The sequence below is a fragment of the Equus caballus genome, chromosome 6, assembly GCF_041296265.1.
Source record: "Equus caballus isolate H_3958 breed thoroughbred chromosome 6, TB-T2T, whole genome shotgun sequence".
NCBI lineage: Eukaryota > Metazoa > Chordata > Mammalia > Perissodactyla > Equidae > Equus > Equus caballus.
The window spans coordinates 80,310,040-80,337,995 of NC_091689.1; the positions used below are offsets into that span (position 1 = coordinate 80,310,040).

Consider the following 27,956-nt stretch of genomic DNA (forward strand, 5'->3'; position numbering starts at 1 on the left):
GGCTTGCTTTGTCAGGAGATTTTTGATTACTGATTCAATCTTAGTAGTTATAAGTCTATTCAGATTTTCATTTTCTTCATGATTTAGTCTTGGTAGGTTTTGTTTTTCTAAGAATTTGTCCATTTCATCTAGGTTATCCAATTTGTTGGCATACAGTTGTTCATAGTACTCTTTTAATCCTTTTTATTTCTGTAGAATTGAGAGTAATGTCCTCACTTTCATTTCTGACTTTATCAATTTGAATCTTCTTTTTGTTTTAGTCCATCTACCTAACGGTTTGTCAGTTTTGTTGATCTTTTTGAAGAACTAGCTTCTGGCTGTAAATTTCCCCCTTAGCACAACTTTCACTACATCCTATAAGTTTTAGTAGGTTGTGTTTTCATTTTCATTCATCTCTAAGTGATTTCTAATTTCCCCTGTGAGTTCTTCTTTGATCATTTTGTTACTTTAAAATGTGTTGTTTACTTTCCCCAATATTAAATTTTCCAGTTTTCCTTCTGTTACTGATTTCTAACTTCATCCCGTGTGGTCAGAGATGATACTTTGTATGATATTGATAGCTATTTTTAAAAATCTGTTGAGACTTTGTGGCATAGCGTGTGATCTATCCTGGAAAATGTCCCATGTGCACTTGAGGAACATGTGTATGCTGTTTTTGGGTAGAGCAGTATCTGTATATGTCTGTTGGATCTAGTTTGTCTATTATCTTATTTAAATCCTTTATTTCTTTACTTACCTTTTGTCTGGTTGTTCTGTCCATTATTGTGAGCAGGATTTTGAAGTCTCCAAGTATTGTTGTAGAGCTGTCTATTTCTGCCTTCAATTCGGTCAATTACTGCTTCATCTATTTTGATGGTCTCTCATTAGGTGTGTAAATGTTTATAATTGTTACATCTTCTTGCTGTATTGAACGTTTTATTAATATATAATGTCCTCCTTTGTTTCTTGTAACCTTTTTTTATTTAATGTCTATTTTTATCTGATATGTGTCAGTCTCTTTGGGTTCATCTTACCTGGAGTTTTTTAAAGCTTCTTGGATGTTTATATTCATGTCTTCCATCAAATTTGGGAAGTTTTCGGCCATTATTTCTTTAAATATTCTTTCTTTGTCTTCCTTTCTCTAACTCCTAGGACTTCCTTGATGCGTATATTGGTCTGCTTGATGGTGTCCCACAGGTCCCTGAGGCTCTGTTCATGTCAGTCGTTTTTCTTTCTGTTCCTCAGGCTCAATAATTTCTGTTGTCCTATCTTCAAGTTCACTGATTCTTTTTTTCTGCCTGCTCACATCTGCCTTTAATCCTTCTAGTGATTTTTTTTTCATTTCAGTTATTGTACTTTTCAGCTCCAGAATTTCTTCTTAGTCCTTTTTAGGTTTTCTCTTTTTTATTGATATTTCCATTTTGTTTATATTTCATTTTCTTTATCCACATCTTCCTTTTGTTCTTTGAGCATCTTTAAGACAGTTATCTGTCTTTGTCTTTGTCTAGTATATCGGCTCTCAGGTCTTTTTCAGAGACAATTTCTCTTGATTTGTTTTTTTCCTTTGAATGGGCCATACTTTCCTGTTTCTTTGTGTGCCTTATGATTTTTCTGTTGAAAACCAGACAGCTAAGTCTAATAATGTGGTAACTGTGGAAATTAGATTCTCCCCCTTCCTTGGGCTTTGCTGTATTTTTGTTATTGCTTTTGGTGTTTTTTTTTTTTTTTTCTTAAGAATTGGCACCTGAGCTAACATCTGTTGCCAATCTTTTTTTTCTTTTTTCTTCTTCTCCCCAAAGCGCCCCAGTGCATAGTTGTATATTCTAATTGTGAGTGCCTCTGGTTGAGCTATGTGGGATGCTGCCTCAGCATGGCCTGATGAGCAGTGCCATGTCCACACCCAGGATCCGAACTGGTGAAACTCTGGGCTGCCAAAGCGGAGTGCATGAACTTAACCACTTGGCCATGGGGCCTGCCCTTTGGTTTTGTTTTTTTAATTGCTGTAAGCTGTCTCTGTACCTAAGGTCAGCCTGGGGTGTACACTTAAGGTCTTTTCTGAGCCTTTGCCTGGGCATATGTGGTCACTTTCAAATTTTTCTCATATCTGTAGTTGTTTTTGAATGTCCTGGTATTTAATATCTGACTCCAAAAGGGGGGAAAAGAGAAAAATGAAGTGAAAGGGAAGAACACTGACTCCTTAATTCCCCTGGAAGCTACTTCAGCCAGAGGAGGAGGGGCTGGCAACATTAGGAGGAGGTGCAACAACAATGACAGCCTGCCTCTTTGTTTGTACTGTTTGATCAAATGCAGCAGTCAGCGATCAGAGCACAGATCCCCAATATTTGTAGGAGAGGGTCCTTTTTGCCTATCCTGGCTCCCACAAGCTGTGTGCAGGCTGCTCCAGGAACCGATGCACAGCTGCTTGTCTCCTGGCTGAGGTGGGGTAGCTGCTACTGTGCTAAGAGCTGAAATTGACCAGAATTAACCACAATTTGCTTCCAAGTTGTCCCTAGGAAATTGCAAGCCTTCATTAGATTCCAGAGTTCCAAATTAGTTACACCATACAGATTCTGCCCGTGCATTGTTGTCTAGGTGCAGAGACAGATTCCTGATGCTGCCTCCTCTGCCATCTTCCTAGAATCCTCTGCAGTGCAGTTTTAATTTATGTCTCTTATTCGACTGGGGTTGCACTTCATTCCATATATTTATATCCTATACTATTTTTTCTATTGGGTTATTGTTTGCTTTTTGTTAGAGCTCCGTATATACTTAGCTGTTTGTATATAAGTTGCACATATTTTTCATATTTTGTAATTTATCTTTTGATTTTGCTTATTGTGGGCTTTGCCATGTGTAAATTTTCTATATTTATGTGTTTGAGTTTATCCAAAGTATTTTACATAGTTAGTTTAGTCAGTAGTTCAACATGTACAAAAGTATGTTCAACTTTTGCAAGAGGATATGAGAAATTGGTAACATTGATTGCTTCGGGGTAGCTACAGTTACCTCTCTGGGTTATGGGGGTCTTCTTTTTCTTTTCTTTTTTCAAATCTTTAATAACCATTAGAACAAAAAGAAGAAAAGCAAACCAAAACCTACAGCAGAAGCAAGCAACAATATCCCAGATTCCAGTAAATCGGTTTCCATTCAAGAGGAGCAGTCTGCACCTTCCTCAGAGAAAGGTGGTATTAATGGTTACCATGTCAATGGTGCCATCAATGATACTGAGTCTGTGGACTCACTCAGTGAAGGTATGGAGACGCTTTCAGTAGATGCTAGAGAATTGGAGGACCCTGAGTCAGCCACGCCAGATGTGTTGGAAAGAACAGGTGAGTTTATTAACAGATCTTTGAAAAGTTACATTTTGTTGAAAAATACAGAGACTTCCTGGTTGAGAAAGCATCAATAAATTAAATCTAGTTAGTCTTTTACTTTTGGGGTTTTGTTACTTCTTATGTGAAAGAGTCGCATTTTGCAGTTATCAAAGGCCTAGAAAAATATAATTCTTGTTCCATTGTCTCATATTTAATTTTAGTCTAAATCAGTCTGATGGAAATCTAACTTAATAGTCCCTTAGTACTTAGATCATAAGATCATGTTTTTTTAATTGCACACTTACTGAGAAAAATGTTGATGTTGATATTATTCTAAGACCCAGCACAATGAGGAATATATAATAATAACTGTAATCCCGTTGCTTTCATGAGACGTAGACTGTTGGTTTTTATAGTCTCACATTTGTTTTCTAGTGAAGAGTTAAGATTAGTGTTAGTTATAAATGCATGTATTTTGTAAGCATTTCGGTTTGTTTTATTAACCATTTTGTTGAGGGCTCTGGGAAGATATTGGGAATCTCTCTTTTAAAATAGTTTTTTAAATGACTTGTTTGTTGATGCAGCTCCCCTTGCTCTGTTACTGCTAGCCTTAAAAACATAATGCCAGTTCAAGAATTATGCTGTACTTTTTAGATGTTCTTTGATTGATTAGTTCGCACACAAACAAAAAGGCTCAGTGAAAAATATAGCACCTAAACTGACTTCAAACAGACCAGTGATGATGGCTTCCTTTTTTTTTCTGAGCTAGCTTTCCTTTCATTTCCTTACTCTTTGCCCTTTCTATTCCCTAAAGCTTTTAAAACTCTTCTTTTCTTGGGACAGCGTAAAACTCTTTTTTCCTCAACATAACTTACAGAAGCTAGCAGAAGTTGGTGATGTTGACTGTCTTCACCTCCTTGTGCCCAGAACTACAAGGAAGCTACCAAGGTACAGGGACTGAGCTAGGCTGCCTAGAGCTGGGTTAGCACAGGCTCCTCCTCATCTTCACTCAAGATGCCGCCTAGGGCTAAGCCAGATGCTGCTGATAGTCTCGTCCAACTGACTCTACTCTTTGATCTATTTTGTCAGTTGATTTTGTTCACAGCCTTTTAAGAGGCATAGTTTTGCCTCAAACATTTTTAAATTTTTTCTTTGTGTGTACTTAAGACTGCTTGATTGATTACCTGTAAATTTTGCTCTAAAATACTGGCCTCTTTCTTTGACAGAATCCATGCTGGAGAATGGTGTCTCTGATTTTGAGTCAAAGTCTTTGGCTATGCACTCTACTCAGAATTTTCAACAAAATAGGAATGCTGCCAAGTCCCTCTCAAGACCTACCACTGGACTTCAGTTTTCAAATCTGGGGATAGAAGATGTTCCGCTCTCCTCCACCAACAAAAAGTTAGGTAAATCAGAGGCCTCCGTTTGAGAGAAAATAAAAAATGTGTGTTTTTGACTAAAGAGGGCAGATTATCTCTTTGTTCCCATAGATAAGGTCTCTGAAGGGCAGCAGGTAATATTTTTTCTGTTTTCTAGGCAGTGACTACTCTGCCCTTCCCTAATTCTGTGTACACAGTTGGAGTTAGATAGTGGTTTAGATGCTGTGCAGTCTTGTTACAATGATGGGGCTCCTTTTGTGAATGAAAGTCAAACGACTGCCAGGGTGACTTTCCTACTAACGTTAACCTGTTTCTTTTATTTGCTTTACTGCAACATTTTTGTGCTGTTTCCTTCATTTTTACCTTCTGATTGACTCAACAGTAAAAAGCGCTGCCATCTCTGATATGACATTTTAAAGAAATATTTTCATTTCTCTTCACAACTTCATGCTCTTACTGATATCTGTCAGACTCCAATTTTAAACAAGGTCATTTTCTCTTAAGTACTTAGCATTGACTGATGGTAGCTCTTTGCTTTATTTTTTTATGATTATTATTAACTATAATAATCATTTAAGGGGCCGGCCCTGTGGCCTAGTGGTTAAGTTCACGTACTCCACTGCAGTGGCCCAGGGTTTCGCCAGTTCACATCCTGGGCGTGGACATGGCACTGCTCCTCAGGCCACATTGAGGCGGCGTCCCACATGCTACAACTAGAAGGACCTGCAGCTAAGATATACAACTGTGTACTAGGGGGATTTGGGGAGATAAAGCAGAAAAAAAAAAGATCAGCAACAGTTGTTAGCTCAGGTGCCAATCTTTAAAAAAAAAAAATCATTTAAGGGGCTGGCCCTGTGGCCAAGCGGTTAAGTTTGCATGCTCCACTTCAGTGGCCCAGGGTTTTGCCAGTTCGGATCCTGGGCACAGACATGGCACCGCTCATCAAGCCATGCTGAGGTGGCATCCCACATGCCACAACTAGAAGGACCCACAACTAAAAGTATGCAACTATGTACCGGGGGGCTTTGGGGAGAAAAAGGAAAAATTTTTAAAAATCTTAAAAAAAAATCATTTAAATAATAGAGATAATAGCCCCTCTGAGTGTCATACATCTAGGCATGGTGGTCCACTCCACTAAACAAATGAAACATAGAAATGTAAAAGACACTTGTAACCTGTTGCTCTTTATTGAGTTATTTATTCCACATGAGCTAAATTTAATTAATGAAGCTCTCCTTTTTCATCTTTCTAGCATAAACCCTCAGCTTGGTGCAGAAGAGTAAGTCTGAGAATATTCAGGCAAGCAAAAATAAAAGCACAAGGCTTGAAAGCTTTTAGGTAGATTTTAAAAGAAATCAAGTTGAGATGAGGAAGAAGTTAAATAAAAAATTGAAAATTTGTATCTTGGCACATTATATACTTTTTAGACCCATGGTTGCAGCTATCAATTGTATATGTAACTTTGACATTGGTGAATATAGGAAGGTTAATAGAATTCTTGGAAACGGTTGAAATGTGTTGGGTAGGTAAATGTATTTCATCTTTACCTACAAAGTTGGGTTACCCACATATGATGCTTCAAACTATGCTACAGATAGAGAGCTTTATCAACTCTGTAATATCTGTATGGTGAATTATGTTCTACTAAATGCTGTCGTTTAGAGAGTTTTGAAAATTTGGTACCTATTCAAATAGTTTTTTTTTTTTTTTTTTTTTTTGGTCTTTTTTTCTCTGTGTATCATTTAGTTTTGAATAGTTGCTAAAATTGCTTTCTTCAAATTCATTAATCTTTCTTTTAGCAGTTTCTAATCTGCTGCTAATCCCATCCGGTGCATTTTTCATCTCACACATTGTTTTTTATCTCAAGAGGTTCGCTTGGGTCTTTTAAAATATCTTCCATGTCTCTCCTTAATGTGCTTATGCTTTCCTCTCCCTTCTTGAACATATGAAGTATCTGATTATATTAGCTGTTTTGATGTCCTTATCTACTTGATTTTACATCTGTGTCATTTCTGCATCTGCTTCTGTTAATTGATTTTTCTCTCCATTATTGGACATATTTTTCTGCTTCTTTGTATGCCTAGTAATTTTTTTATTGGATGCCAGATACTGTGAGTTTTGCTCTGTTGATTTCTAGATATTTTTGTATTTTGTTAAATGTCCTTGTGATTTGTTCTGAGACTCTTACTTGGACGTAGTTTGAGGCTGCTGTTAAGCTTCGTAGGTAGAACTAGAGCAGCCTTTCGTCTAGAGCTAATTCTGCCTCATGACCGAGGCAGCACCCTTCCAAGCGCTGCGCCTGCTGCCCCGCTCTGGCTGGCGGGAACATTAAATACTCCTGGCCTGGGGGAGCTCTAGGAGTTGTTCCCCCTGCTCCTTTCCAGTGGGTCTTTTACTGTCTCGGGTAGTCTCCTCATAGCTGTGCACTGAGAATCCTCTGAAGATCTCTGTACAACTCTCTCCTCTCTGTGTAGCTCTCTCCTCTCCATATTCTGCCCTGAGAATTTTAGCCACCTTGTCCTCTCCAAATTCCCAGCTCTGCCCCTTCAGTTCAGGGAGACCGCCAGGCTCAGTTTAGGACTTCTCCTTACATTGTAGCCTGGAAACTCTTGTGGCAGTAAGTTGGGGCAATCCTGGGCCTCACTTCTTTTGTTTCTGTTTTCTGAGGGGGAAAGTACTGCCTATTGTCCATTGTTTGAAAACTATTGTTTTATGTATTTTGTCTGTGTGTGTGTTTAGTTGTTTAAGACAGGAGGGCAAATCCAATTCCTATTACTCCATATTAGCCAGGATACTTATTTTTTTTTAAATCTATGAAAACATGAGTTTTTTGTTGAGGAGGGTGGCCATTTAGGAAACATTCTTAGTCTGCACAACATTTGTTACTTTACACGCTTAAATGTTCAGATCCAACTTTCAAGTTACCTATGTTCCCTTTTTTTTTAATTAATCCTTGGGTTTTTTCCCAAGGTTCCAATATTGAAAAATCTGTGAAAGACCTCCAGCGCTGCACAGTGTCTCTTGCACGGTATCGAGTCGTAGTTAAAGAAGAGATGGATACTTCCATTAAGAAAATGAAACAAGCTTTTGCTGAATTGCAGAACTGGTAAGTTAAGTTGCATTTGATATCAGTAGCACAAAAAGGATCATTTATAAAGATGGTCAGCCATTCACCAAGTTCTTTAATTCCTGACTCTTAACTACTCTACATAGTGGGGAGAGACTTAAAGATCCTGTGGTATATTTAGCTAAAAATCCTAAGGTATATTCTTTTGGACACAGTGTGGGAATGAGTAGCACAGAGAATCATAATGCTCCAGAAATGGGCCTGAGGTTAGTATTGTTTGGAAATGGACAAATAATTATAGAGTAGATCATACATTATTTCTTTAGGGTCTATGTTTTAAACCAGGAACCTGTAATCAATGGCATGCTGTTTTTGAACCCAGTTATAAAGTAGAAAAGATCTGTCTTTGCTTTCCTACCTCCTTTTATCCTTCCTAATGCACCCCGCCCTAATGGTCTCTTCTGTGCCCTATTACTAAACATTGATTTGTTTTAATTTTGTGTTTTTTGAACTGTGTTCTAAAGAACACTCATGTCTTAAAATATATTAATATGGGTTCCATAGAAGAAATAGGGTTCGGTAGTTAAAGAGGTATGAAAATACCTTTTAAAAAAATTTTACTACTAGCCTTCTCAGTGCCTTTTCAATGCTAATATGCCTTGTAAATCTAGAAGAAGGAGCTATGCTATGCTGTTTCTTAAATGTATTTGATTATAGAAACTTTTGGGGGGAGAAGTATATTTTCTAGAGCATGTAACCATTTTAACCATTAGATATTAAAGTGTTAACTAATATTTAAACCATAACTCCTTTCTGGCAGGTATTTGCATTTGATAAGGGACTTTTTTGAAAATAGAAGAGCTCTAAGGACCAAATTAAATAAAATGGTGGGCAGACAAGCAGCTAGGTTGATGTTTATGGATTTAGGACTGTCCACTCCACTTATTTGTAAGACTAGCCTGGCCTGAAAAATGAGAGGAAGTGTTCATTGTCGACGAAAATAACCAATCTATAAATGAAAATTTGGGTGAGTTTAATCTGAGCTGAAATCTGAGGATTATAACCCGGGAGAATCTTTTCACAAAGGGACAGAGCACTCCAAAGAAGTGGGGGTACACAGGGTAGTTATATACCCTCAAAGAGGGTGTTTCACATATGATTGAAATGTCCCTCCCACAATAGTCACAAGATTGCCCTGTCAGCACCGCACTTGGTGGGCACAGCAGGTAGTGGTCTGCTATCTCGAGGGCGTAGCAGGAGGCAAATCTGTTGTCTTGAGCTGGGTGGTCATACGTGGGGTGCCACAAGTGATCAGTTCCTAGCCCGAGGAAGGACGCTTAATCCTTAAAGAAATGCCAGTGTTGGGAGGGGAAGAGAAGTTGCACCTTTATCTCAAGGGCTGTTGTTCTTGCCATGGGGAATCTCTAAAGCAGATACACAATGCATGCTCAACGGCCACGGCCACGGCCACGGTCAGGCCCTTTTGGAAAGACAAGGTCAGGCCGAATTAGGTTTACACAAAATGGCTTCCTCATATACTCCAATATATCCTATTACTTGCCATTTTTATTTTTCATCATGAATAGAGAGAACCTACACCACTCTTCCTCCCAACCATCCGTTTTCTTGCCTGTCTATGGACTGTTCTCTTAGGTCGTATTCATCCGTGTCTCTGTAAACTTAGTCTGGTCACTTCATGCCCCAGCAGACGAGAGAAAGAGGGAGTGTGGGTAGCCTCGGTCCTCCTGTACTGTGGGATGAAGAGGGAGTGAATTAACAAAGATGTAGAAGAAAGCCTCCAAAAAGTGGCTGACTCCTACTTTTATCATTTGCAAAGTGTAGAATGGTCCAGTAAATCATCACAACCAGAAGTACTTTTAGGATAGATAATTCATCTGCTAGTCTACCCATGCTTTGTCCTGAATCTCGAGTTTCTTCCCTTTTCAGGTTTTATAGCTAGAAACTTAATGTCACATCTTCTGTTTTTCTTACATACATTTTGCTCCAGCCAGATTACTTGACTCAAAACTTAACATTCAGATTTCCTTTTCCATATGCTAGTTAATGCCACTTTCCCAGCCTTAAATATGCTCTCCTGTATCTTTGTATTTATTTAAATCCAACCAATTCTCTCAAACTCACCTTAAAATAAGCTCTAACTTCTGGAAATTTTTCTAGGTAACCGATTTCTCCTCTTTCTGAACCTCTGGGTGGAAGTCCATGCCCTTTGCCCTGGATTATTATCATATCAGATACTGTTGACTCATTTGGAAAAGAGTAAAGAGCTAGAGTAGGTCATCACGACTTTGCCTTGATAAGCCTCTGGTCTCTGTAACTGTTTAGCTTACTGATTACTTAGCCACAGGATCTGATTCCATCCAGAGCCAGTCTGAACCAGGAAACTTAGTTCCGGGAGAGAGATTTGTGAGTTCCTGTTGACTTGGCACCCAGCCACAGGGCAACTCCTTTAATAAATGACAAATGAAGTGGTTTCCTGCCTGGGAGCTGTGTGTTTAGGACTGATCAGCAGGCATAGCAACCAGGTCAATTTCACTTGAGCAAAGAGATCACCTGCCCTTTCCTGTTGGTGTAAAACCCTTTTCTCTGGCTGATTGGGTTTTTAAACAGCTTTATTTCATTGCCCCTTGGAGTTACTACTTCAAGATATAATTGGCAGGTGAGCTAACTCCGTTTGGCACTGAACTAGAGCTTGGGGTTAATGTCACTTAGGAACCCATTTTTTTGTGTTGGTTATAGTATAAAGGAAAAACGAAAGGTTCTAACAAATTTGCAACAGTAAGGTTTCGTTACCCCAGACGGGGAACTCGGGGGACTACTTAGATAACTGCTTTCACTTTGAGGCCAAATGAAAGCTGACACATACTTGTGGGAAGGTAAAGGCAGAGGCTTTCCAGTGATAAAACTTAAAATCTGCTCTTATTGGTGATCTAGTAATAATCATCTCTAGACCCAAGTTTACTTTACTCGTTAATTAATAAAATTTGTCTGACTTGCATTGTTGGAGCTATTAGTTGACTTAAGTTTAAAGCTATTAAGGAGCAGGATCTGGAGTGGAACATGAAGCTGGAGTGTATAATCTACTTTGAACACTTGTCATAAAACGTATTGGTGAAAAATGCCAACAGGATACATACTCAGCTTGCCTTTTAAATAAAATTTTCTATTTTATTGAAAGTCAAAAGGTACTTATTAAGATGTAAGAAATTTGAGATTCTATAACACATAAAGTCAATGTAAGTCTGTGCTTAAGATTTTGAAATTTTTCATAGCTGATTCCTGATTGACCTTAGAGAAATTACTTCCTTTTATTTGAGCTTCTCTTTTCTTCTTATATTAAGCTACCAGTAGTCTTAGCAAAGGCTTTTAGATCCTTAAAGTCCATATAGAGATGCTGAAAATTTAGGAATAATTTTGTGAACCAAAGCACTTTCAAAAATGTCTAAAAAGCATAAAAGAAAGGGATGGGCTAATATAATAATGTGTTATCAAAAATGTACATAACACTCCATAGTGTTAAATTATTCTTCAGTTTTTACATGCTTAGTACATTAATATCTTATTTCTACTAGTACTTGCCTCCGTGGTTCTCACTGTTCTTTGATTTAAAAATTTTACTCTTGAACCATCTGTGAAAACAGCTAATAACATAGGAAGATTACTTTACAGTTTACCAAACATGTTCAAGCATATTATCTGATTTCTTTATCGATATTTCTGTCCTGTGAAGTAGGAGTTTTTAATTCTACTTAACTATTAAAAGGGATTTGAGTCTTAGGTTAAGCGACTTACCTAACATGACATGGTAAGTTGCAGGCTCAGTATCCGAGTCTTTGTATCCTGACTCTCAGTAACCTATGACCTTCATCCCATCCATCATGATGCCTCACTTCCCAGCTAAAGCTTGGGAAGAAGGCTAGAGACTCTTGATACATGTCACATGTATTATTTCCTCCTCAGCTTAAAGGCTATGTAACAGAAACCCCACTGTAGGAGAATTTAGGGAATAAAGAATTTAGTTGTTATGGAACAGGGTTAGAATGAGGAGGACCAGGAGTTTGACTGAGCCTATGAAAGCCTTTATAAGTATTTTTTCATTTCAATAAAATAAAGCTACAAGAAGGAATATTTCATCCAAATATTCAATGTTCTTTTGATTTTGTAACTCAGAAGGTCCTGGACTATTCTTCTTAAGTCACAGCTTGCAGTGACTTGTGATGCAGATATTCTTCAGGTTACATCTTAGTTGGGGGAAGGGTATGAAGATTAAAGGAAAGTTTCCATGGAGTGGGGTCGATTAGAAAAGATTTCTCGGAGGATGTGAATCATTGTCAAGCCTTGAAAGAAGCATGGAATTTACATTGGCAGAAAGGATGAGGATAGAATACTGCATTTAGGAGATACGAGATAAGCAAAGGCATAGAAAGGGCATAAAGGGAGGGATCCTGCACAGTGTAGCTAAGGCTAAGGGACAGTAGTTGAAGGCAGTGAGGGGTGAAGTCAGAGACTGAGGTAGAATGAGAGCATTTGATGAAGGAATCTGAATTTTGTTTTTCTTTTTTCAAAGGTTCCATTATTCCCTCTTGTTTTTACTATAGTTCCCAAAATTATAACAACAGTTTTTTAAAAATCAAAATAAATGTCATATAACTCTACCATTTTAACACATAATTAATTTTTTGTTTTCTGTGTTCCCTTGTGTCCTTTATCTATATGCATGCATAATCTTACTGGTTGTAATAATCATAGTGAGAGTGTAATTTTTTAATGCATTATTTTCACTTAAAGTTATGTTTGAGTCACCTCTGTGGAACTGCCTCCGCTGTTTGTGTGTGTGCACGTGATTATCTGAGAATTTTTAGCTGCCAGCCCCTTGGCCCAGTGGTTAAGTTTGCACGCTTCCCTTTGGTGACCCAGGGTTTTGCCAATTCAGATCCTGGGCGCGGACATGGCACCACTCATCAGGCCACACTGAGGCAGCATCCCACATGCCACAACTACAAAGACTCACAACTAAAATATACAACTATGTACTGGGGGGATTTGGGGAGAAAAAGCAGAAAGAAAAAAAAAAGATTGGCAACAGTTGTTAACTCAGATGTCAGTCTTTTTAAAAAAGAATTTCTAGACAATGGATCTGGAATGTATAATGATTTGCCAGAGTTACTATGAAGGCATTTTGCTACAGGCTATTGTACTGAAACTGAGGGATCAAGATGAGTACAGAAATTAGAATAATAATTGCAATTGCTGCTGCCATTTATTAAGCTACTATTGTATGTGAGAAGCTTTTATGCATAGTATCTCTAATTTATATAACAATATCACTTGTAGTGTTATATTCATTTTATAAATGATAAAAAAGATGGGCATAGGAAAAAGTAGTTTGCCCAAAGTCATACGTGGTATTAAGTGATTCTTTTCCACTATGTCATGCTTCCTTTTTCTGTGTCTTACCAGGGATGTCTGGTTGCCTTTATTCTTCAATCTTTGCCTTCCTGGTTCACACATGTCTCCTTTTTGACATTGCTATCATAATTCCAGAAGGAGGATTCAAAAAAACAAATCACATTTTCAGATGAGGATCTAGTCAGCCGTTCACCATGTGGCTTAACACTCCAACCATTTTTCCTTACCACCTAGAAACTTGAGCAATAAATTCCTTGGTGATCTACATTGCTTCTGGTTCTTTTTTCCTAAATTTATTGTAAAATATCGAATCAGATGGCCTCTAGCATTACTTCAGAATTGAGAAACTTTGGCCACTGGAGAAGAGCAGAAGAAAAGGTTATCCATTGAGGGCCTGTCTCACAAAGCAGCCTATATTCACATTCTAGCTTCTTAAAAGCTACTCCAGACTCTTAAAGTAGAAGTCACGCATCCATGTGCTTTGTAAAGGACCCCTGACAAAGAGGAGCCCATCAAATTTTCATAAGATCCAAATTTGATATATTAAGCTAGTTCTTTCAATTCGTTTTACCCTAGTTGTTCAGCTCAATATGATGACCTGGCTGCCTAACTGGTGTTTTTTGGTTTTGTTTTGAGCCCAGGTATCTGTTCCATACTCCAGTAAGGCCAGTGCCATGAGTATGGAGTTTTACAAAACACATGGAGCATCATTAATTCTCTGCTAATAAAAACTGTTGGCAGGGGCTGGCCCTGTGGCCTAGTGTTTAGGTTTGGCACGCTCCACTTTGGCAGCCCAGGTTCAGTTCCCAGGTGTGGGCCTACACCACTCGTCAGTGGCCGTGCTGTGGCAATGACCCACATACAAAATAGAGGAAGACTGGCATAGATGTTAGCTCAGGGCGAGTCTTCCTCAGCAAAAAGAGGAAGATTGGCAGTAGATGTTAGCTCAGGGCAAATCTTCCTCAGCAAAAACAAAACAAAACACATAACTATTGACAATTCTCTTTTCTTGCTTATTTTATATGAGAAGAGGGAAATATTTCCAGAGAAATAAAGGTGTTTGCATTGGCTTTGCTAGGATTTCTGCTTTGATTGGCTAGTGGAATTAGAATAAATAGGTTGTAGGTTTTCGGCAAATGAAATCAAGTACAAATGTTTTCTAAGAATATTATTGAATGGTTTAGAGTATTACCCCTTGAAATAATTAACTATGGGATTGCTAGAGTTGTGTTTCCATTATAACATTGTTTTCCAGTGCAACAACCATGAATAAATGATAGTTAACAATTTTTTGGTACCAAAGAATTACGGAAGGCAATAGCTAGAATCAGTAAGCTACATGTTAAAAATCAAAGCGCTTTCTTCAAATGATAGATACATAATATCTTAGAGATATGAATGCTAACGCTACAGGAACAACTATTCTGAGTGACTAAATTACACAAAAGCTTTAGAATAAGTTGAGCAAATGGGGAGATGGTAAAAGGTCTTGGTAAGGAGGAAAGGAAATACAGAACATTCAGACATTTACCAGTCTTTTTCCTTAGTAACAGTGACAGGTTGTCTAAAACCATTGTCATGATTGTAGAAAGGGTATGGAAATTCTCTGTACTGTATAAGGTCCAGGCTTAATAAGACCTAGTGTCTTTCTAACCAGGATCCCAACAGTATTTAGCTGAATTTCATTCACAGTGTCAGAATCCAGTGTATCTGATTCTCATTATGGTATATTTCCATTCAGGAAAGCCTTGAGAACAGTTGCAAGCTTAGCACCCTTATGTATTGGAGTGAGCAAGGTAACAGAAAGTCTGACAGTCTGAATGAGCCTTTCATGCCTCTCTGAGAGGAGTCATTGCTTGCAGTTATGGCATCTAAAAACTTTTACCCCGGGGCCAGCCCCATGTCTGGTTCAGTTCGTGTGCTCTGCTTCGACGGCCCAGGGTTTCACCGGTTCGAATCCTGGGTGTGGACATGGCACCGCTCATCAAGCCATGCTGAGGCGGCATCCCACATGCCACAACTAGAAGGACCCACAACTAAAAATACACAACTATGTACCGGGGGGCTTTGGGAGAAAAAGGAAAAATAAAATCTTAAAAAACAAAAAACAAAAAACTTTTACCTCAGACCACAGCTACTTTTGAATATCTCGACCACAGATCCATACTGGGACCACCATTTAGATTAGGAACAGATGGGAAATTTAGCTTAAGTTTCTTCATTGTTAGAAAGTTGTATTACAGTAAATTATTGTTTTTAATTGTAAAACATGCCTCTACTATTTATCTTAGTGCTTAGCCTACTTTCCAGTTTTTAACTCTTCCCACCCTCTCTATTTATTTTGTGATACACATATTTCTCCAACTTTTTATTATGAAAACTTTCAAAAATACAGGAAAGTTGAGAGGATAGTACAATGATCATTGTATTTCCTCTGTGTATGTTTGTGGGTAGAACCATTTGGAAGTTTCAGACATCATGACACATCACCCTTAAATGCTTTAGCATTAATGACCTAAAAATACGGTCATTCTTCTACACATCTGTAATACATGATGTACTGTGTCATGTACTTCTAATAAAGTTATTATTATATTGTTTATGTTGGTCTCAGCCTATCAGTAGTGATGCTGCCAGATAGGAATGCCTGGGGGCACTCACCTGGGCCCTGTGCTCCTTATGGTGACCCCTACATGAGCCAGTGTTGTGGCTGGAAAAGCCCTCGTGGTTCTTAGAATTGTAAGATGCACCTCAGCAACCATCATCAGGGAACTTTGAAAAACACAAGGTTTATTACTCACAGGTCCAGGAGGGTACACAGCACACCCGGGGCCACATAGCAAGATTTGCTTAAGGAGAGTGCAGACCTGGGATTCTGTTTTTATTGCAGTCAAGGGTGGGGTGCCTGGGGTTTCACAGGTCCACTCTTTATTGATGACTTTAAAACAGAAGAGCGAGGATTAAAGTATGGGAAGGGTAAAGTAGGATTACTCCCGCAGTCAGTTGTCTAGGTCACCCAGGGCTTTCTAAAAGGGAAACTTCAAGGACAGGGTGTCCTGGCTCTGTATCTAGTGATATAGCTGGCAGTCTCTTTATTCAAGATGAGTGTCTTGGAAATGGATGCTTCAGCAATCAAGAGCTTAATGTCAGGCACTTACATTACAATCGTAAAAGCCAATTGTCCACCTGGTGGTGGCTGTGTAGTGGTTAAGTAGTGGTTAAGTTCTGGGCTCCACTGAAGCAGTCCAGGGTTCACAGGTTCAGTTCAAGACACCAACCTGGCACCACTGGTCAAGCCATGCTGTAGCAGCATCCCACGTAAAATAGAGGAAGACTGGCACAAATGTTAGCTGAGGGCCAATCTTCCTCACCACACAGACACAAAAAAAGCTAATTGTCAAGCGCTTAAATGACATATATTGTAACATTTATTCATTTTTGTATTTTATAATGTAAAGTTGCAAATATTCATCAAGCTTTTCTCTGAGAAAATGTCCCAATAGCCTCAGTTAATCAGTAGATTCTGGTTAATGCTTGGCTAACATCACAGATCTTTCAATAGATGTTATCAAGAGATGGCAACATGACAAACAACAAAAAGAAATGAAAGTGCTTACTGCTTTTCAGTGTTTTGGGCATGAAAATGTAAACCATTTTTTTTTTAATGGGCTAGTTGAATGGTTGTCCATGCACTACCCTGTGAATTTCTTACGATCGCCCATGAGTCGTTAAAGAAACAAAGTTTATTTAAATTGTCCTGGTTGTTCTCCCAGGGGAAAAAAAGTGCCATCACAGTGTACCAGCTCATACTGCCACAAAAAAGTCTGGTTGCGATGGTGCAGGACTTTTTTCCCTTGCTAACAGTGTCATGTGACATTCTACTTTTTCATAATATTGTAAGCTGCAGAAAGCTTACTTGTTTACTGAAATTTTTTAATAAGTATTTTTCAAGCTTTGTCAGAGACACATTTGTCATCTGGTGGACACAGTGTCTGCAGCTTAAGGTGATTCAGCAGCAGAAGAGAAAGGTAATGTCAGACTCGAGGCTGGCAGCTCCCATCTCAGTTGTGCTTTTGTTTTGCCTTTTAGGTGTTCCAAATGCTGCTAGAGTTCTTGGAGCAAAATATTGCCAAGGTTTGGGAAAATGCTTTCTTAGCAAAGTATTGCTACCCCACCATAGTTGTATCTTCTCTCTAGTCTGGTGCTTTTGGATTAATATGTCGAAGAAATTTGTTTTGTTAAAAGTCTGTTTATTAACATCATGCATAATGATTATCAAACCTGTGTTCTCTGGCACTTCACTATAAAGGATTTTGCTCCTTGAGGAAATGACCTTGCCGTATACTTTTTTGTGTATCTCACTGCAGTCTCCATATTAACTACTTTGTGCTAACATAACTACATGTTGAGCTAAATTGAATTAGTATAATGTGTGCGTATATGTATGTGTGTGTGTGTGTGTATACATATACATGTATGTATATATTATTGGTTTTACAATCGGAAACGTGTAGAGCTTTTATTAACTCTGTAATTACATTCCCTGTAATTACATTCAAAAGGAGAAATTACGATGAATTCCAAATTTGAAGAGAGGTAGAACATTTCATGTTCATGCAGGTATTAAAATTTTAGATTTTTTTTTTTGCCACCACTAAGCAAAACTGATATGGTAAGGAAAATTATTTGCATCCAGAGGTTGAATACTAGGACAGCCTACTATGTCTTTATGCGTTGAAGATGGTGGGCTCTTTTACAAGGTGCCTGTAAACCATGTACATTTGCAATGGAGAAAATTCTAATTGCTCATTTAATGTTCTTTTTCTGTAAAAAGCCTACCAGAAACCATTGACTCCATCTTTTCTGGATCACTATTAAATGTTTACCTGAAATCAGCACAATGTATGTATGTCTTTTGACTACTCTGTATTCTAAAGACTAAAGTGCTAGTGGACTTGGTTGCAACTGTGGTAAAATGTTGAGGATCTACAAATCCTAATCAGAGATAAATTTACCATGCCCTAGCAGAGGTATTACCTGGTACGTTCCTTAGAAGCAAAGCTGTCCAATTTTATGGGCCAAAATATAAAGTTAAAAATATGTGAGTATATTTGTGGAAATACGTCATTTTCACAAGGACTTTTGCTTTAGCACAATTCAGTAAGAAACATTTTTGCAGCTTGCTACTGCCATCTAATGGTTCTTAACTCTTGGACTAATAAAGAGAAATAAAAGGGATTAGGTCTATTTAATTTATTGGAATCCTTAAAATATTCTTTGCTGAGAATGAGACATCAGAATTTTCATGTGGTCTATACAATGATTACTTTATAGTATGCTTTTAGTGAACAAACTCATAAGTCTTTCTCCACTTTTAACAATGTGCTGTTTCTCTGTTTGAATTTCTGATCAAACCTTTTCCCCCTTGTCATCCCTTCGTAGTTTAATGGATCGAGAAGTGGCGTTGCTTGCCGAAATGGACAAAGTGAAAGCTGAAGCAAGTAAGAATGATCTTTAATCAAAGCTATTACTGGTTAGTGGGTATCTCTCTCTCCGCTCCCTTGACAAAAGCTCAATGTAAATGCCACAATAAGAGTTTATATATTTAAACAGTCTTGAGCGGTTGTACCTTACTCGCATATGAATCCTTTCAGGCAAAACAACTTTATAAGAGGCTGTTTTTTAAATATTTCCAAATTTTAATATTTTGGATGTAGATTTCAGTGTCTAAGAGACTGCATCATGGTATCTGCCACCACAGCATCAACTTAGGAAAGTAAAGCATCCTGCAGTTGCCTGGGTTCTGTTTTATTTTGTTTTTTTCCTGCAGTAATTGAACAATTCCATTGGGATTTTTCTACTTGGAAAAAAATCCTTTGGTATAATCAGAGAAGACGTCACCAAGTTGCCAACAATTTAGTGTAAACATTCCTGTCGTTACCTATCTCAGAACTTTCTTTGTTTTCTCGGTTTGTATAACAGTCTTCACCCAGTGTCTGTTATTATTGAGTAGGGGAAGCCAGTGAATTCAGAGTTCAGGGTACCATGACTAGGGTTCCTTGAAAGCTTACTCAAATAGATTCTGGAGGACTAGAGTCTAACTTGAGTAATTAGGAGGGTTTTGTGTGGAAGAACCAGATATCTGGTTTTTGTATTTCTGTTAAGGGTTAGGTTAAGGATTTGCAGCTATATGAAAAGAAGGGAATGTCACCTGCAACTTGTGCAGTGGCATTGATTTGGGGCTTTTCAGCAGCAGCCTTTACCTTCCTGCATTGAATGCCAGATTTGTAATTAGGGAGGTGGTTTCTTTTAACCTGCTCTCAAACTGGTAAGAATGGAAATAGGTTGAGACGATGAGTCACAATTAAATCATTTGTGTCTATGGTCATGGGCCAGAAGAGGCAGCTTTGAAGCACTGAGCTGAGTTCCGTTTTGATCCATTTTAACCTGAAATGTTGAATACATGGCAGAGATGCTATCCGCTGTTTTTCAGAAGTGAGATTTCATTTAAATTGAGTGGTATATCCTGAAATTTATCAGTGTGACGGTTTCAGTGCATTCATGTACCTGTATTCTCTTTTTGAAGATGAAGGTTCAGATAAAATCTCTGGGGAGGGGACCGCAGAGTCAGAAGTAGCAGGGACAATTTTACTTTTCATTTTATAGCCATTTATTTCTAGATGAATTTTTTACCATGTGTGCATGTTTCTGTTTTAATTTATATGCTTCTTGAAAATAAAATTTCTTTTGACTAGGAAGAGGAGAAAGAGAAATGACAAATGATTTATGAATCTTTATGATTCATAAAGTGTTTATCATTTAACTTCCTTCAGAGTCCCTCAAGAAGGTGGAGACTGGACCTTTGGTATTTTCCTTTTCTGGATGGGTGGGCAGCTAAGCCTTTGGCTGTCCAAATATGTACGGCAAGGCCTGTGCTTCTAGTTCTTCTTTATCTTATGTAGCAGAACATAAAAGTCATACTCCCTTTTCTTCTGCAGTGGAAATTTTGCTCAGCCGACAAAAGAAAGCTGAAGTTCTAAAGAAGATGACCGATGTGGCTGTTCGAATGTCAGAGGAGCAATTGGTTGAGCTTAGAGCTGACATCAAGGTAAAACTTCCTTCTCCTTTCTGCCTTTCTTCTTATCCTTGGGGACTAAAGTAGCAAATCTCCATAATTCATGGCCATATCTAATATATTGAACTCATGATCTTCCCTTCCCAAACCTGGCCCTCCTCCAGGTTTCCCTTCTCAGTAAGTAGTACTGTCATCTATCCAGTTGTCCAAGCTGGAAACCGTAGGAAATTTATCCTTTTACTACATTAAATCTATCAACAGACCCTGACCGTTTGACCTTCTACTGAATCTCAAATCTGACCTTTTCTGTTCATCTCCACCACCACCATCACAGTCAAACTCTTGCTTGGTCTTCTGTAATGATAGCTCTTACCTGATTCCACCCATCCCCTTTGCCACTGCCTCACCCTCCCACCCTTCATCCCTGTTCCTCACACTACAGTAACCCCCTTCAAACTTTCCATTGCTTTTAGGATAAAGACTATAATCCTTAACACAGCCTGCAGGGCTTTGCATGACCTGGCTCTGCCACCATCTTCATTTCACACCATGCCCCCCTTGTCCTCTATACTCCAGCCATACTAGCTTTTCCTTTCCACGGATATATCCCGTTCCCTCCCACTAAAGGGCTACAGCACATGCCTTTCCATCTGTCCAAAACACTCTTCCCCCCACCCTACTCCCAGCACACAAATCACTCATGACTTACCCATTCTTCCTGATTTTCTTGTCATGTGCCCCTATTTTGTGCCTTCATAGCTCAGTTATAATTATATGTGTATTTCATTAATCTGTCTTCCCCACTAAACTGTGAATTTTACAGTGGCGGGAACTACTGTGTCTCGAGTGCCCATCACAGTGCCTTGGCATGTAGTAGGTGTTCAGTAAATATTTAAATAGTTGGTTGATTGATTCTGACTTTTTAAGAGAAAAAATGAGCAATTTGAGTTGTTGATTATATTGTAATCTATTTATAAAGATTACCTGGGTTCAACACTCATACATTTTAAGTTCTTATAAAGAGCAGCATTTCTGAGACTAAGCATGGGAACCTGAGAGAGGTTGGGATATTCATGAGTGGTTGGGGATACTGGCATTCTCAATAATTGTTTATAAACTGTGAGCTATGTGAACAAGGGGAGTTGGCCTTCCCTACTCCTGAGCCCTTGACCTCTGCTTCTTCTGACACGTGACGTTTATTGCCGTATTTAAGAGGAACGCTTGCTCGGGAGGCTGCATAACAGCATCTGTAAAATGAAAACATCGATGGAAACCATCTGAGCCCTCACAGAGAGCCTTGTTACCATTCTGACCCAGTCTTCCACACAGATTGTGTCGTGTTATATTCTCTTACTCCTGCGCCATTGGACTCTATTGGGGGAAATAGCAAAACAATGCAAATTTTAAATGACCATTTTCTGATTAACTAAAACTATATTACTAAATTTTTTAGAAAGTCTTCTTCACATTAATGCCAGTCAGCCTCATTCACCTATCTGGAAGAAGCCGGAAACCCCTTTGGAATTAGATGAGAATTCTGGCTTTCACAGGCTTCATCTGTTCCCCTTCCCACGTGATTGAAAAGCTGCTAGAAATATTTCTGCAGGCTGACTAAGGATCTGTTTCTCTCCGCGTTTCCAGTGTACTGAAGTGGGTGCTGTGCAATTTAAATGTCTTATTTCCAGATCATTTTATTTCCGTCATTCCTGTTAAGTCTTTGGCTCAGCAAACCCTAGAATTTGTTTTGGAATTAATCTCAGACTGATATTACATGGCTGAAGGCCTTGTTACAGAGGTTCATGTGCTTTTCCTAAGCCACAATATACTCTGAAGCTTTAAGACTTCAAGGCCCAGGCGTCATTTTATTTCTCCTTTCTCCTTCCCTTTTTACTGTTTCTAGATGCATCCCCAGGATTCTGATGCATTCGTTTCTACCCCTTGAAAATCCAGAGCAGATTTGGACCGCCCGCAGTTAAAGGACTACTCTGAGGAGTGTACTTCTAGATTATATCTAGGCCGTTATCTTTTCTTTTTCATCTCCTTTTCATCTAAAAACATGATTTCAGGCTACCTTAGAAATTATTTATTGAAACAGACCCTTAGAAGCACTTTATTTTACTCCTGATGTGTTACTTTCTAGTCCCACAATTTCTATAATATAGTTGGTTTTTGACCCCAGGGCTTGGTTACTTCTCAGCTCAGTCTGCTTAAAAGTCTTAAATTACTTGCAGCGTAAACTCTTCTCATTTGCAAAGCTGACTTTTCACATGAATGATTTTCCATCTCAAGAAATTGTTCCTATTTCAAGGACTAACAAATCCTACTTTATAAAGAGATGAAGTGGGTTTCCTAAGGAAGTTCCTATTAAAGAACACCAACCATCTATTTAAATGGAATCATTGTTGTAACTTATGAGCATTTTCGCTACCTCTGCTTCTGTATAAAATGGACCAATGTGGAGACCAAGCCACTGGTGGAAAGATAGCCCTCTGCTATAAATTCTCTCTCCTTTCTCTACAGTTTCTCTTGATCATACCTAAGCGACTTTGACCATCGTGTAGCATTTCATAAAGCTCCCAAAGAGACTTATCTTTGGGCTCTTAAGAAAATGACTGAATTTCATCAGTCACCCAGCATTGGTAATATATTGGTCTTTTAGTAAACTTTGAAGCAGTAAAGAGAAGACAGTTGAAAATAATTGTGTTTCATCTGTACACAGCAAGCTGTAGATTCCACGTGTGCCGCTTGTCTCACCCAGAGGCTTCTCTCTGTCCTTTCTCCAGCACTTTGTTAGTGAACGCAAATATGACGAGGATCTGGGACGAGTAGCCCGGTTCACCTGTGATGTGGAGACCCTAAAGAAGAACATTGATTCCTTCGGACAAGGTGAGATGGGGAGAGAGTCTCGGCCCTGAAGATGGTGAGGAGACCACCCCGCACGAATTAGAGACTGGAGTGTCGCTTGGCTTCTCCACTGAGTCTTCTTTAGTGCCCCTTGGGTTTTTGTTTGTTTGCTTGTTTTAATGAAAAGTAATTCTGAGACACTTAAGAAGTCAATGGATGCAGATGCCTTGAGCTCTGAGGATGGGTTTTTCCAGCTCCCTAAATCTGCAGTAATATTTTTTCATCGTTCTCTGTTGAGCTGAGAGGTGTGTGGCATGTAGCGTGAACTCTCTGGGGCTCAGGATCAGACCAAGTTAGAATCCTTGCTTCCACACTAACCCCTCAGAACCTCATTTTACTCCTCTCCAAAATGGAGATAACAATCCCTGCCTTGCCTGGCACATAATAGGTACTTAAAAAATAGCTGGGAGGGAAGGGGGTGCCTCTAAGGTGGGAGTTTGTAAGGACACATCAGTCAAACCCCAGGCTCTGCTCCTTTGTTCTTTTTATCTCAGTGTAAAAGTGAAATGCTGGGCCTAGGGCAGTGATTGTGAACTCAGCATTGGTCCAGGCTTAAAGCCAGAAAACAATCTAGGGGGTAGTTTTAAACCATTGAATTGTGACAAAATTTGAATTGAAAATATTAATATTTTTCAGCTAGATTGGTATTTTGAATTTGGGGTTATTCTTGCAGAAAGACCCTTGGGAAGATATATATTTGTTGTAAAGACTAGTTCCAACATTCATATTTAACTAATCTTGATTATTTTTACCTTGCATCATTCAAATTTTTTTAAAAGGAGTTAGTTTTTTATTTACCTTTTTCTTTCTTTGTAAAGTCTGTGCTTCAGAATGTTCTTTGCATAGGAAACTGAACATATGGCCCATACTATTGTTCCTAGGCTTAGTCAGCTGCTGGAGCCACAGCCGGGAGTTGAGGTAGAAGGAAATGCCAAGAAGCCATTAGTTGGTGGAGGTGGGGGGGTGTTGTTGCTCTGATCTGAAACTATCCTCCTGTCTCAAGAGTTCCTTTACAAAGCATTGGGGATGTGCAGGGGGTGGAGGAAGAGGGCAGAAGGGGCATCTTCCTTCCTCTTACCTATTTTATAAGCTTTTCTTTACAACTACCGCGTAGACAGTTATCTTAAATTGCTCATTGAGAAATAGGGGAAACTTTACCCACTGTGTTCTTCTATCTTATGACCACATGTTTCTCCTATTTCTGTTTCAGTGTCCCATCCAAAGAACAGCTATTCAACCAGACCCCGATGTGGCTCGGTTACATCTGTGTCCCTGAGTAGCCCGTGCGATGCCTCTGCTGCTCCCTCTTCCACCTGTGCCTCTGCTCCCAGCCTCACAAGTGCTAACAAGAAAAACTCGGCGCCAGGAGAGACTCCTGCAGCCGGAGCCGGCTCCAGTGGCCGGCCCTCCCAGCCTCATCGAGAGGTAACCAGCTTGCACACTGAGCACGTTAGGAAGAAAGCTACCAGATTGTCACAGTTTAAATGCTGACAGCTCGATACATCACCCTCCTCTCTTTATTCCCATTCCACACCTATTTTGAATCCCTCCAGCCCGTTAGTTCCAGAGAAAGCATTTGGTATGTATGTTCCAAACCACCAGCCAGTTCAGATTTCCTGTTGCCAAGACTGCTGACTTTCTGATGTTGGCAGTGATCCCAGCTGCCGTAGGTAGTATTGCCCGGTAATTAGTCACGCGGGGAGTCGTGCACCCATCTCGAGGTAGACAAGCACTACAGGGCAGGTTCGCCAGAGCGCATCTGCTCCCTGGAAGCAGGGTGTGGGGCGTGTCAGGGAGAGAGGTGAGCCTGCTGGGCTCGGGAGCTCGCACTAGAAAGCTGAAGCATAATCCACAGTCTGTTTTCCTTGGTTTGAATAAGATACACAAGAGCAATCCAAGGCAGTGCTGTCAGTAATTCTTCAGAACTGGTATTACACTGGAATCGGAGGACAAAAATAAAATCCCATGCCATAAGCTTTCTGGGTTGTAATGTGAAAGATGTACTAAATGTCACAGCAGCATGATTTAATCTGTGGTTCATGATACATAGCAAAGCGGATCATAATGATCCTTATTTTATTATTCCAAATGTTCGTTATCTTTTCAAATGGCTTATGATCTGCAAAGTTCAGACATGTGATAAGATACTTGCCCAAGTGAGGGTTTGGAACAACCCAAAGAATGTTCTTTCTTCTTAGTGCTCAGCTAAAGAAAAGTGAACTCCTCTTCAGCGGAGAAGAGCCTGGGGTGAAAGGTGGGGGGAAAGTAGTGCAAGACATTAATTCTGATGTAGGGGCTGCGTTGGATTGACCGACAGAATTCTGAGAGTCTTGAGAGAACTGAGTCCCAACCATGGGATACCTCAATTTTGCTCTCAGATACTCTTATAAACTGAACTGGAGAAAGTGGGTGCCATAATGCCAGAGTGCTTTGAACATCATATTCTTTTATCCTTAGGTATTGCTGGGGAACAGACGAGGAGGACAAGGCTACAGGCCACAAGGCCAAAAGTCCAGTGACCACACGAACCAAGGGCGACGTGACAGTGTGGGTCATTACCGAAATAGTTCATGGTACTCATCTGGTTCCAGATATCAGGGTGCGCCACCCCAGGCCCCAGGAAACACAATGAATGGGGCCAGGCTTACTGCGCAGGGACCAGTGGAACTGGAGCCAGCATGGAGCCCCGGCCACCCAAGCTCTCGTTCAAAAAAGGGGCTCCCCCAGCGCAAACCCAGAACCTCTCAGCCGGAAGCCGTGAACTCTTGAGGGAAATTCCAGTTGGCCTCTCTCTGTCCCACATGATTCACCTTGGTAACTGGACTTTAGGAAACTTATAGTTGGATTTATTAACAAAAAGAAGTTTACGCATATCACTTTTTATGCCATTCTAAATATTTTTGGTTTCTTCTCTTCTCATTTCCTCTTTACCATTTTTGGAGAGGAAGCTCTCTTCTCCCTTGACCTTTCCTGAGGATATGGATTGGTTCTGATTGGTCATTTCCACCAGGAATCATAGGCAACTGTTGCCGAGTTTCTCAAGGGTAAGCAGTATTCTTCTCAGTGCCCCAGGCCTTTCAGTTGCCCAAAGAGGCCGTCCTCAGCAGCCCTACCGTCAGGATCCCGGGAGGAGACAGAGCATACTGTTGCCTTTCCCGTCTAAGCAGAAGCCACACATGCCTGTCAGGTTCCCTCTGAACAGCAGTGTAACCAGGAGAGGCAACAAGGGGCTTGCGTATTGCACTGAGTTAGCCAGAGAAGAGGAAATTTAATTGGTGAAAAGGAGGGAACACTAGGAAACATTCGAGATCTGCCTCTGCTCCCGGAACCTGCCTGAGATTGACACTCAGATCAGGGTCTCAGTCTCCTGCTTGGCACCATGTCTTGACCTGCAGTTTCTTCAAAATGTCCAAATTCGTGTTTCCTATTACCTTAGACTGCAAACCAGTCTAGGGAAGTCTATGGGAAAGTAGCATTTAATTAAAGGGAAAAAAAGTATTTCTTTGTTTCAATGTTTGAAGATTTTTGTTGTTGTTCTCCCTCTTTCGTGAATCCTATTCTGATCCTGAACAAAATTTATAGCAATATAATTAGTGTTAATCTGTTACCCATCCAAAAATTGCTGCAATCTTTATAGTTGAATAAATAAAAACAACTGCGTCAGTGTTCCCACATTTATTTCACACCAGCAAGTGGCTTCGTTTTACTCTGTTTTTCTTTGGGCCTCAGGGGTAAAAGTCATTCGGACAGCTTGTTCGGGGCTGAAATGAAGGTGTCTGATTCCTAAGTCATTTGTCCACCACTTAGCTTCCAAACCAAATTAAAATGTGGAAGCCAGGATGAGCGAATGCAGCTGTTCCTTGCGGGAAAGGAGTCACGGGATAGGGAAGGGTGACTTTCCAAAGGAGAGCTTACCAGCTTAGGAAAACCACAGCACCCCTCTCCATGCCTGTCCCTTGATGGGTAGTGAATATGACAGTATAATTGAGCTCCTGCATGTAGCAGGTAGCATTGGTGCCAGACCCCTCCACCCCACCCCCACCCCCAGCACCTCCGATTTAATAACAGCCACGCTTTCTCTTTCTCTGAAGCCCAGACTGTAAGTGGCAGTGATGCAGAACTTAGTGCCTCAGGGCTTCCCCTGGCTCTTTGGCTGAAGCTGAGCTGCCAGGGTTCAGGTTGGTTGAACAGATTGAGAGCGAGCGAGCGTATGTGTCTTTCAGTAAAGAAAACAGTCAAGGAGTGCTGGGAAGCCATTTTCTAAGGTGCTGATCCCCTGGTTTTGGGGAATTTGTCCAACAACACGTGTCATCAGCCTGCTGGGTCTCAGGAAAAAGCCCTGCTTTTCTGATTAATTGCTTACCTCTACTTTGTGGGAAATCCGGAGACTGAAGCGACCCTAGAGGGTTAGGTCTGTCCCTGTAACAGGCAAGACCGTATTCACCCACCCGGACAGGTGGGAAGCCACTTGTTTATGAAAACTGACTTGAAGTTGAAATTAAAATCTCCTTATAGGAAAATATTTAAAGATTTCTATGACCATAAAAATTCTGAAAATTAGGAAGCTGTTTTCTACATTTTGTTTTTAATTACAAAAGTAGTATTTAAAATAGCAAATACTACAGAAACGTAAAAGGAAAAAAGTTAAAGTTTTCCAACCTTCCCACTCTATTCCTCAGGGGTAGTGACTGTTAATAATTTGGCATATATCCTTATAGACCGTTTTCAAAGCATTTACGCATGGATGTATAGGTTTTTAATTTTTTGTTTTGCTTTTATAAAAATCACACTATATGCATTCTATAATTCTT

The 27,956-nt window shown here is 39.7% G+C and overlaps 1 protein-coding gene across 1 annotated transcript in view; it reads left to right on the forward strand.

Moving 5' to 3' along the window:
* Positions 1-26,805, forward strand: part of SPATS2 (spermatogenesis associated serine rich 2) — a 133,755-nt gene extending 106,950 nt beyond the window's left edge. The window contains 10 exon segments of the mRNA XM_014740927.3: positions 3,047-3,308; positions 4,520-4,699; positions 7,643-7,778; positions 18,609-18,667; positions 20,165-20,274; positions 23,025-23,127; positions 24,356-24,570; positions 25,603-25,771; positions 25,774-25,853; positions 25,855-26,805. Of these exon segments, the coding sequence (XP_014596413.2) occupies positions 3,047-3,308; positions 4,520-4,699; positions 7,643-7,778; positions 18,609-18,667; positions 20,165-20,274; positions 23,025-23,127; positions 24,356-24,570; positions 25,603-25,771; positions 25,774-25,853; positions 25,855-25,914 (1,374 nt within the window). The 3' untranslated portion in view covers positions 25,915-26,805.
* The last annotated feature ends 1,151 nt before the right edge of the window (positions 26,806-27,956 follow it).